Source organism: Cottoperca gobio, chromosome 12, assembly GCF_900634415.1.
Source record: "Cottoperca gobio chromosome 12, fCotGob3.1, whole genome shotgun sequence".
NCBI lineage: Eukaryota > Metazoa > Chordata > Actinopteri > Perciformes > Bovichtidae > Cottoperca > Cottoperca gobio.
The window spans coordinates 11,327,566-11,339,423 of NC_041366.1; the positions used below are offsets into that span (position 1 = coordinate 11,327,566).

An 11,858-nucleotide genomic window follows, 5' to 3' on the forward strand; every position below is an offset into this window, starting at 1 on the left:
AACATTATCAAAACTTTTTTCATTAAGGTTTAAAAAATTGGCTATACGGTTGTTCTAACATCCTGTTTCATAACATCTAAATACAGCTGTATTGCTCAAAGACACACATAGATAGGCTTTCATCAGAAAAGCCATTGCACTTTGATTGCTTGCTTTACATCTTGTCGTGTGACTCATCCATCAACCACATCAAGAAAGACTCAACAAATAAATTAAGACATATGAAGCAACACTCATAAACACAGACAGAAAATGAAGTCATGAGATTAGACCACCGTAAATGCTCATAAAGACAGATGACTATAATGACTTTAGTGTAACTTGATCATCGAAATTTGAATCCACCCATTTAAATGACAATATTCTACAGTTACTTGCATTGCAACCCCGTGAAGACAAATGTCAAAACATTCCTAGATTTAAGGATCCCAGTGATGCTACAAAAAGGGTATTAAAGGCTGTTTTGATATGGCTTTTACAGACTTCTGCTACACGTGTGGGGACTTTTTTTTTTTTTTTTCAAGATGCAGCTCAGGAAAGTAGATGTTTCTCCTCCAAAAAGAAGAAGTGGACGAAAGCTGAACACCAGGTGTATCAAAGTTAGACTTACCTACACTGACAAATAACTGTACAGTATCATAGTGCTGGGAATATACTGTACCTTTAATGTGAATCGCCTGAAACCACATAAAGGCATTTTGTTTCTGATACTGTTGAATTCAATTGAAATGATACAAAAACCTTTTAAGGTTTTGATAATGTTAACTGTTTTTCAATGTACTTTAGAGTCATTTCTGATATGTCTTAGTTAGAGTATACATATTTTGTGGGTTGTGTATGTGAAGAACAACGTATTTTGTTTTATAATATAAGTCGGTTCAATACTTAAAAACATACAATTAAAAAGTCAAAGATGTAAAAGATGACCTGGTGGTGATAGAATTGGGAGTGCTTGATAAATATTACACAAACTCTGACCTTGAAATCCAATTTGTTTTGCTAAATATGAAATATGAACAATAATTTAAACAAAATCAATATTAAAAAGTCAATGCTATTTTAGGTAATCTAATAATGACTTAAAATAAAAACAAAACAAAAACATTTTAAATTGTCAAATGCAAACATTCAGTCTTATATTGTCCATAAAAACCATGAGGTACATCAGCTTTAAAACTGAAGCTAGTGGAAATATTAATTAGGGTCAGTCGAGCTTTGTGTTAAATATAACTCTTAACAGTCCTGATGGAAGACATGCACAAATGGAGAAATATATACCACCAAGGGAAAAAAAGAAATAATAGCAAAAACAATATCACACTTGTGTCCAGACTTGCCAGGAGTGTTGAACAGTGCAGCTACTGGAGCCTCAGCTCAACAGATTAACAAATAAAGGTTTTTTTAAAAGCCACCTCTTCGGTTTCCTCCTAAAAGCTTTGTAATTAGCATTATAAACATGCAATCACCACAAGCACGCAAAGCATCACAAGCATACATTCATACACAAATGTTGTTGACATCAGCCATAATAACTTTAGAAACTCCTATAATATTAAAAATGTCTAAAAAAAAGGGGAGAAGGTTTGATTGACATTTGTACAAGTATTAAAACACCCGAAGTTTCAGCCTCACTTAACACTGTCCCTTGTATTGTTTACATCCCAAAATGTAAACAATACATACACTTGCTGACATGCTTTGAAAAGTCCAGTTCAAATGGCACTGAGCATGTCAGTGGCGTGAGACAGAATGCACTGAAGTAAAGTCTGGGAACACTTTCTCTCCTCAGCATCTGTCTCTCTGACCTCGTGGCCTTTTGACCCGCAAGTTCGCCGCAGCTACGTCTGCTCCGCACTAAAGTTCATCCTTGTAGGCAGCAGACAGGGGTGGCGCTGCAGCCCCTTTCAGAGTCTTGTGGGAACCCCTCCAATCGGTGCGCACAGCGTCGTCGTCCCACAGAGTCGACGTCTCCGTGTCGCTCACCCACTGGGGATCACCGGCGTAGTGGCACGGCTGGACCAGAAGGGGGCGTGTGCTGAAGGCGTGTAAATTTCTGTTGGGGAAATGGGACTTGTAGTCCTCACTGCAGAGAGAGAACAGTGGTAGAGATTAGATTAATTTGAGACTTTAACACATATTAAACTCCTAATAAGAGTAAACTGCATCACAGACAATCACAATTCACTAATGAGTAATCAGTAATATTTTACTGATTTATATGGAATACACTGATTTGACAAGAGATGGAGACAGAGGCTGCTTTTCAATGTTGCTCTTAGCATAAGGGGGACAGCAGGGCCGATGTGTGGTGTGCGGTCCTTGTGCATTCTTAGCGGACTAGTCAAGCATATCGAATTAGAATCACAGAGGTGAGAGAGAGAATAGAGAAAGTGGGTTGGCTATAAGCCAGTTTTCCACACATGATGGAGCACACAAACACTGCCAAGCCTTCTGGTTTGCAGGCCTTTCAGCCCCAAGGTGCATTCCATCTCTTACAGTGAGTGCCCCATATGCTGAAGTTACTCTGCTAGATCATGACTGTGGGATGATGAGAAAAGTCAATTGGTTAGGGCTAATGTCAGGGAGATTAGGGTAAGAAATTGGGTCATGGTTGCATGGAGATGCAGCCGATACATTTGAAGAACAGTCGGGGTGTAGTATATATATTATAAAGCTGAAGTTTCAAAGATGAAACAATAGATGCACGTCACAATATCTTTATATTAAACCACAAACAACAACTACAAATTACATCAATAACCGTCTTGTGTGAGCTAAGGGGGTTATGGGACAGAGGAGGAGTTAGTGTGGGAACAGACAGAAGAGCAGAGGACATTTTTGGACAGCTGGGAGGACCTAAATGTTGCTGTTTCGAGACAACCTTGGTTGGACCACTTATGAAGCCAATATGAATAAAAGAACGTACAAACTAGTGTCTGCCGCTCTGTGAAGCTATAGTTGAGCACAGCGGTGCTTTGAGAAAAATGCTAATATTGGCATGCTAACATGTCACAAAGACAATGCTAACATGCTTACATTTAGCACGTATAATATCTACCAAGTTCGCGGTCTTAGTTGAACGTGCTAGCATGCTAACATTTGCTAAAACAGGCGGACATTTCCACCAGAAGCCATGACAATAGCGTGGCTAAAATGGTTAAAAATAAAAGAGCTCAGCACAAGACTGCCACAAACACATCTGAATCCCCTCAAGTTTATCTGGCTACCACATTGTGCCTAAAAAAAGAGTGGCAATCCACATTGCTCAAAATCTAGACAATCATTCCCAGAACATGCACCTCATAAAGAAAACCATTTTCTGAACGTTATAAGACCAACTTCACTTTAAGCCCTACATATTAAACTGACACGCATAGAGATTATTCCTAAATCTGAACCTGACCAGACTTCACTATCGTTCTTTAATCTATTTACTCCACAAAAACTAGGCTAAATATATAGAGTGTATGCTAGTTTAGGAAACTATAGGGAAGAATGTTTTAAAGCAATTATGAGGTCAGTTTAAGAGTTATGGGTCTGGCAGCAGAGAGAGGCTGTAGAGTGCATAAAAGAGTTTTATCTTAGAAGTCGGTGAATGTGAAAAGGATTGATACAAAACAACTATACCGTTTCCCCCAAATGTAGGTCAAGATCAAAGATGACAACAAGAAAAGTATGAGGTAAGTACAACACATTTCTGCCTGTGGATTCAGTGCTGTCGTCATACATACTTGGGATGTTTGTCATACATGATGGGGAGGAATTCATCGACAGGAAGCATCTTGGACAGCGGCTCAGCGTTGAGCAGTTTTTGGGCTCCCTGCAGGGAGATGGCGTAGGACAGAGTCCAGTACGAATAGTCGGCCATTATCAAGTTGTGAACGTCCTCCACCGGCTCTTCCTTTCCAGGATTCACCTGCTTCCTGCCGAAGTATCTGTAGCAATGTTAAGCCACAGTGAGAAACATAAAAGAGGATGAATAATAACTAACACCTGTGGTGAAGAAGTAATGACGCAATTTCCAAAACATCTGAGTCCTGATATCTGCTGCTGTTCTTTGTTGCCACATTTGTTGGAAATCATGTTTGAAGTTTTGGCTTTTTTGCAGCATTTGTTCTGCATGTGTGTCTAAACATTTTCTGAACATCATAGCAACCATAATACAAACACAAACAATAAGCATGTCCCATCTTCCTGCTATTAGATACTTTCAAAATGATTTCAACGTGCGTCTGGAGTTTTGTCTTATTGCGGTTTGATTCCAATTAAAAACATGTGTTTCAATGTCCTGTGGAGACCTGAATCACAGAAACACAAATGTGCACTGCATTCCTGGACGTGAAGTTTTTTCTCTGACCCCATTCCTCTACACACACACACACACACACACACAACATACTTTTGAGGATACTATATTGACTTAGCCTAACTTTGGCCATCACTGCCTGAACGAGAACTGCGTGAATAAAACGTGTCCATCTTACATGATGTCCCAGTCGAGCTCCACCTTCTTCACCTCCTCCATCAGTCTGAGGGATCGTTGCTTGAAGTTGGCCTGGAAACGAACATCATCTTCAAACACCAGTGCCTTGTCCGTCTGCAAGTCCACCATCTGAGGAGAAGATGGGAAAACATCGGACCAACAGATGGTTAAGGAATACAGAGACTGTGTTATTAACATCTAAATTGATGGAGAAACAAATGATGGGATAAGGGGTGAAGAGCTAACTTTATTTTTGATTTAATTATAGTAAAACAAAAATAGCAAACAATGCAAAAAGATTTGGGAGGTTTTGTATTTGATACAGATTTGAAATTAGGTCCAAGAAAAAATATGTTTTATCAAACCCCAACCATAGAGCAGAGTGCCATCATGAGTCCTCTTGTTCATATTACTTTGTCGCTCATACCAATAAAGACTTTTCATGACTGTATGAGGTCGTCTCACCTCCTTCCAGATGAAGTAGTGGCTGAGGAAGCAGCCCACCTCTCCTTTGGTCAGGGTGCGTCCAGAGAACGGGTCATAGTAGCCTGGCAGGAGGTCAACACCCAGGATCTTAATGTCACTGCTGTTCAGAGCACTGCACACACACACACACACACACACACACACACACACACACACACAGTTATATTATTATACCATATTTCCACAGACAACTTCAATGCACATTTCTTTCAGTCATTTATTAATTAAACCAAACCACAAGCTGATGCGTCAGTGCATTTCTCTAAGGAATGTTTCTGTCAGTATCTCCTATTTCCATATTGATTTTTCTTTCTTTCTTTCTCACACACACACACACACACACACACACACACACACACACACACACACACACACACACACACACACTTTCTATCGAAGCCAGTTGAGTGATCTCGCTTTATACAGTCTTTCCCTGAGAGTGTACTCACTTTCCATCCACAGCATCCACCACCTTGACGTCGATCTCCAGCTCGTTCAGAGAGAACAACATCCGGTCCCTACGGTCGGCACGCCGTCGCAGATTAATCAGATATATCTGAGGAGAGGAGGACAAATGTTTTTTTAACTGCATGTCATAACTGAAGTTTATATCATTAACTCCCAGCTTTAACTTCTGTAAACAAGTCTATACTTTCTTTACCCCCCGAATAAATGAAGTGGTCACTGCTAGCTGCTGTTACTTCCATTTAACTGTAACAAACACAACTAAATATTACATTTTAAATGCACTGTATTATGTAATGTATATAGATGTATTAGTATATTTTGTCCTATCTAGTGTTGCTGTTGCGATCTGATGTTGTTGTCCTATTATGTGTTTGATGCTGCTATTTGACCCGGTCTTGTCTCTTGGTTTTAATCTCAATGTGACTTTCTCTTTAAAATACAGGTTAAATAATTAAAAGCAGATATATGGAAATATGGAGTAAATATGTAATAATTTACCCTAATAATTTGAAGCGTTATAATAGTTTTAGACTTAAGAGTTGAGAAGTTAGGGTACAATGTTTTTTCCCAGATGCTCAAACTACCATGTTGGTTGAATGTATATATACAATTTAAAATGTATATTATTATATAAGAAATAATGTGCCTAAAACATAGCTACTAACTATCTTCCCAAGCCCTTTTTGGCTTCTAACCTCTCCTCCTTCTTATTCTATATCCAGATTCTTATTGTCTTATTATATAAATGTATAAGTGCAAGTAAACTCAACTCATCTACATTACAGGTCTTTTAGCAGACGCTCTTATCCAGAGCGACTTACAGTGAACTACAGGGACAGTCTCCCTGGAGCAACTCAGGGTTAAGTATCTTGCTCAGGGGCACAATGTTGGCAGCCCTGGTATTGAACTCATGACCATCTGGTGTTTTATTTGGAAGCCGTACCACTAGGCCATCGCCCCCCCCCGATCTAAAATAAAAAAATAAAAAAATAAAAGAGGTGTCTCTTACCTCGTCAAAGCCCATGAGGTCTCTCTGTTTGGGAAACATATGGACGTACTTTGAGGGCTTCATTGGAGGACCATAAACTGTTTGACAAAGAGTTAGAAGAGAATTTAATCAACACAACATGATGAACTCACACAGACTGACATGGATCATGCAGTGAGACAAGGATTGATAAATAAAAAGAAAAAAAATGTCGGTGTATGGTTTATTATTGTATTCTTTATTCTACTGTTATTAGTCAGTATTTCACAATATCTGTCTTAATATAAAAAATAGTGAATACAGTCTTACTCATGGACTCAAGTTGGACGTGGACAAAGTTGAGGCGATCATCTTCCAAGGTGTGGTGAGGTTTGGCCGGGATGTTCACGTACCCGTAGCGCTCCTTGTTACTCAGGTACATCTGCACCTCTGAGTAGCGTCAAAGGTATGCATGAGACATTCATTGTGTATTCCCTCTAAAAGACATTATTCTACATGACGTGAGTACAATAACAGAACCACAAACAAACGCTCACGAACCTGCGGCCCGGCAGGAGAAGGCGAACACGATGATGTCGTCGTAGGGCCAGGAGTAGTCCTCGTGAGGAGGGTAGAAGGCCAGTTTCGTCATGCCTTCCTTCCTTAAATCCAGCAGCATGGTGGAGTGGATCATGGGCACAGGGAAGCAGCCTATTCTCTGACGATGACGCGTGGGGAAATACTCTGCTGTTCGGCGATAATATCCCTGGGAGAGAGAGATGTGTCCAACTCTAAAGCCATGGCTGACATTTCCTCCACACAGATTATTCTCATGTGTTCCCTTCCATTGATCACTATCAAGTTCACACTCACCTGCGGAGTGATACCGCACCAGTAGTTGGAGTACGCTCCCTGAGAGTCGAGCATGGGAGCGACGGCTGACTTGTTCTCGGCTACCATCAGGTTGAGGGTTTCCGGATTGGTGAGGATATTGTCTGTGTCAGCGTACTGAAACACAGACAGGAAGTCAGAGATAAAAAATAGAAGAGTGTCATGTCTCTGGAACAATTGTTGCCAGAACTTTTTTTCTTGGATGAAATAACAAAGAGGGAAAAAAATCTCATGAGATAAATCAAGGGAAGGAGTCGATATGAATCTGTCAGTGCTGTCACAAGAAAGATTATTTTATTATGTACCAGGATGTAATCGGCCCAGCGTTTCCTGGCGAAGTTGAGTGCTGCCTGCTTCAGCTTCATCACATACTCATATCTGGTGTTGGGCCAATGCTTAGGACCCAACTCTCCTGTATAGGACCTAAGACAGAGACAAATAATAATGACATTATAGTGTATTGTTGTGCTTGTTGGCCATATACTCATCACAGCTACAAAGATTAGCCAATCCACAGAAAAAGTGCCAACTATTTTGATTAATTCATTAATTTTCTTGCAAAAATGGCAGAAAATGCTGGTTTTTTTTAGCCTCTCAAATATGAAGATTTCCTAATGTTCTGTTTTATATCACATTAAACCAAATATCTTTGTGTTTTTGGGACAGACAAAAACATTTTAAAATACCACCTTGGACTCTCAGAAACTGTGATGGGCAGTTTTTACTCATTTCAAACGATTATTGGAATAATCGAGAAAATAATCGGCAGATTAATGGACGTACAAAATAAATCGTTAGTTGCAGCCTTATTTCTCATGTCTCATGATTTACAATTATATTAGGCTGAACGGTTTCTATATATAATTAACACTTTACATGTCTATACACAGTTTAAAATACAGCTGGAGTGACACTTTATAGAGTGAACTACAGACTTAGAGGCTAGAAAGGGTGTGTTAATAAACTTTCACGGGGCATCGGATGAAAAGGACAAGTGTGCTGCGTAAGATTTGCTTGGATCTACACATGACCTAAAGGGTCAGGACAGGATGTTTCATCAACCAGACCACTACCGTAAATAGGGTTCAATACATTCATTTATTTGGACTTACGTGGGCTGGTCCATTGGTCTCCACTCAACGTAATGGTAGAATTTCTGCATGACAGTAAGCCACTCTTTCAGTATGGCTGTGGTGTTATCTGCATTGTGATCCGTGGCTGCCCTGAGGAGCACAGAGAAAGCAGGTTGTCAGACGAGTGCACGTCGCTAAAGGAAGAACTGATGTGTTTCAACTGCCGGTGGTTTAATGGAGGAAAAAATGAATTCCAACAAATCTTTAAGACGTACAAATAATTGCTAGTCTATAGATTGTTGTCTAGTTATTTCATTCATTAACAACTTCTTAATTGAAATTTAGAAATGTACTCTGTCCTGATATTGATAAAGAATTACTAATTTTCTATGTGGAAAGGAGTACTTATACTTCAATATCGTGCACACACACTGCTGTGAACACACCACTTACAACACCATTATACAAAATACAAAATACATAACACAAATTTAATGTTACACGTTTATTTTAATGTGTCTGGTTACGAAGCAGTCTCTTTTAAGTGTCTCATTTAAAATGTGAATTCCCTACACTACATTTTTCCTTTTAATGCGTTTTCTTTATTCTGTCTGTAACTTTGAGTTTTTTTATTTGTGCTGCTGCATGTCGTGGACAGATCTAGCTTTCAAAACATATTCTTAATCTCAATGGGACTCTCCTGGTTAAATAAAAGTAACACAATAAAAAAAAATACTATATCATTATTTACCATAGCTCATGTCATATGATTATCACAGCTCTATTTTTGTACCAACCCGGCAGCTGTTAATCTTTCTTCTTAGGTCCAGGTTTATCAAATCAAACTTTAAATGAAGAAGCAGAATGGATTTTAAATGAGATCAGGGTCTTTTTATGACACACAAACTACACTTTAAGTACCCCACAGAGGCACATAGTGCTAAAACGTTTGTTGGTTTTAATCATTCGTGCTAGTCACTATTTTTTTATTGAAATGATTGCTCAGAAAACACATCATTATAAACAAACAGAAAAATAAAATGTCATGCAGTCCACAGTAGGAAATGAATGCGAACGGAGTGATAGGCAGCCAGGACTGTGAAAGGCACAGAGGGAGTAGGGGAGGGGTAAGACGCTGCTGCTTTCACAAACTAATTTAAATGCCATTGACCTTTTGAACGGATGCTACAGTCGGATAAAAAGGGAGATCCCTTGACAAATAGCCTGGCAGTGCATGCAGGAAAAACCCACCACACGGAGATGCGATCTCTGGGGTAGTTGAGTCTCTCCAGAGCCCCGAGGTAGTACGGCAGGGAGTGAGCAGTGTTTCGGGCTATGATAGCGATAACCACCGTAGGAGGCTGCATCTTCGATTCCTCCGGATACAGTTCCTCCGAAAAGTAGCATTCAGCCTGGAAAACAAAGGCCCCTAAAACTAGAAAGTGGAGTAACATGGTGGAAGCTGTGCCACGGTGCTCCAGCTGCACAGCCGGTGGACGCGTCAGCAGTCCAAGAGGAGGAAAAAAAGAGTATGTTCTCAAATGTTCAACCCCCCCACGTATTGTACAAGCTGGCTCGGTTTTTTTTCCCAAGAACAAATCTAAACGGAGCAACATTACAACTTCCGCTTTAGGCTTGCTGTGGCAAAGAAAAGTCTGACATCCTTATCCAAATATGAAGAAGGCGTGATTTGGCCAGATTGTAGTTCTTCGCAAATCTCTGTAGACAATAGTGACATATAAAGTATAAAGTTTAGCAGTTAACATCCAGTCAGACACACCTCTAAACTAATACATCAGTTTAGTTATTGCAGGCTCAGTCACTTGTAACTGTGTTAACCATATAAATAAAAAGCATTAATAGTAACAATTTCAGGACATAATACATTGTTACTTAGTGGCAACATTAGTGCTGCAGCTCTGTTCTTCATGGTTTAAAAGAGAAAACTAAAGCTGTAGTCTGAAATGTAAATCAGTAAATGGTTGTTTGTTGTGTTTATTGTGGACGCAGTGTCAGAGATTCACCAGCAGAGGGAGCTCCATTACTCAGACTGAGAGTCTTTTCTTTGGTTAATGGTGGGATGTAAGGTTTTGCTTTAAGTGCTACACATATCTGGAATTACTCATACTACTTTTACAGTTATTTGGCAACACTAATTACTATTACAGTGTATTTATCACTTACAAAATATATAATCAATTTAAAATGTGATGCATTGTTGCAGTACATACAGTATGAAGCAGTTCCAATGGGTTAAAACATTGTAATAATAGACCACATTTTAATTGGGGGAATTCTGTGTAATGACTATGTTTTCCTGATGATCCTTCTGTTAGTATTTTTAAAGTGTGGTCTTGCTACTTTCACTTAAGTATTTCTTACACACCTTGGTATATGTAGGCTACTGTATATGACCTGCTGTGTGAAAATCCACACTGAGAACTCAAAGAAACAACAGTTTTCTTTTTTCTTTTTTAATCATAGTTTTAAGAGGATTTTTCATTATTCTTTTTATTATAAGTCATATTTTCTTTTCCTTCATCACATTGGCGGATATGGCCTTCCATAAGGACGAGCTTATTGATTACACTCTGCGGGGAATACACACTTGTGAAGCAATTTGAAAATTTCTCACAAAAGATGATAATTTAAAAAGAAAAAGGTCTTCCGAAAGAAAAGACAAATTGAAAACAGATCTGAAGTAATTTAAGATAATAGGATTTAAAACTGTGTTTGTAAAGGCGTGATCGGGTGGTTGCGTGTTGGAAGCACTCCAGTGGGATACATGCCACAGGGGCAGGAGGGCTTCGCTGAAATAGTCTCAAGTGGAGGCTTGATCAGTGAAACGATCAATGGGACTGATGTTCGACCTAATATTCATTGGAATTCTTCACATTTAAATAAGGAAGACCTCAACCAAAGCTTGGAGGAGGACTGGGTCATGGCAGCAACAGCATTGGAAGGTTTCTCATCATTTGTCATTGAGAAGAGGGTCAGTTCCAAACAGGTGTATTGTCTTTATGTGTGTTGTGTCACTAACTGATGGCCGACAGTTACAAAGAAAAGGAATATGCCAACCAGAATTTTCTGCAGTGGGACAACTTGAACCTCCCGGGTGACCCCTAAAGGTCCCTGGGGACTCCTTTGACAGCTGTTGTTGGAACTGTTTTCAAAAGAAAGAAAGAAATACACAAACCCCATCCAGCAGGTTACATCCAACGAGATTGAGTCATCTTCTTAGTTTGTAGAGAACATTGTCAAAAAGGCTTTTATAATGTGCAACATCCCTCTATATTATAAATGACATGCATAGGTTAACATAACCCTAAACAATAATCTAAATTAGATAGTTATACACAGTATAACTAAACTAACAATCTAAATTATTGAAACATTGTCAAACCTATCATGTCCAGCAAAACAATTTGCACATCTGTTTCATGAGACCGGTGCTTCGGAGAGGGACGAGTGGATCAAAAGGTGCATAAAA

The 11,858-nt window shown here is 39.3% G+C and overlaps 1 protein-coding gene across 1 annotated transcript; it reads right to left on the reverse strand.

Moving 5' to 3' along the window:
* cercam (cerebral endothelial cell adhesion molecule) lies at positions 1–9,919 on the reverse strand. The gene is made up of 12 exons (XM_029444470.1): positions 9,620–9,919; positions 8,408–8,518; positions 7,601–7,718; positions 7,278–7,412; positions 6,966–7,170; positions 6,735–6,854; positions 6,447–6,523; positions 5,419–5,525; positions 4,949–5,081; positions 4,485–4,612; positions 3,732–3,935; positions 1–2,083 (listed from the first exon to the last, which is right to left on the reverse strand). Exons 1-12 carry the CDS (start codon positions 9,820–9,822, stop codon positions 1,855–1,857), a joined length of 1,770 nt encoding a protein of 589 aa, XP_029300330.1. The 5' UTR covers positions 9,823–9,919; the 3' UTR covers positions 1–1,854.
* Positions 9,920–11,858: the final 1,939 nt, after the last annotated feature.

What these genes read in the sequence shown, in the direction of transcription:
- cercam (XM_029444470.1), bottom strand. Translation starts at nt 9,822, where the DNA reads ATGTTACTCCACTTTCTAGTTTTAGGGGCCTTTGTTTTCCAGGCTGAA. An exon ending in GCTGGGCCGATTACATCCTG is followed by an intron (nt 7,413 to 7,600) that starts GTACATAATAAA and finishes TCTGTGTTTCAG; the next exon opens with TACGCTGACACAGACAATAT. An exon ending in GTGGATGCTGTGGATGGAAA is followed by an intron (nt 5,082 to 5,418) that starts GTGAGTACACTC and finishes GTGTGTGTGCAG; the next exon opens with TGCTCTGAACAGCAGTGACA.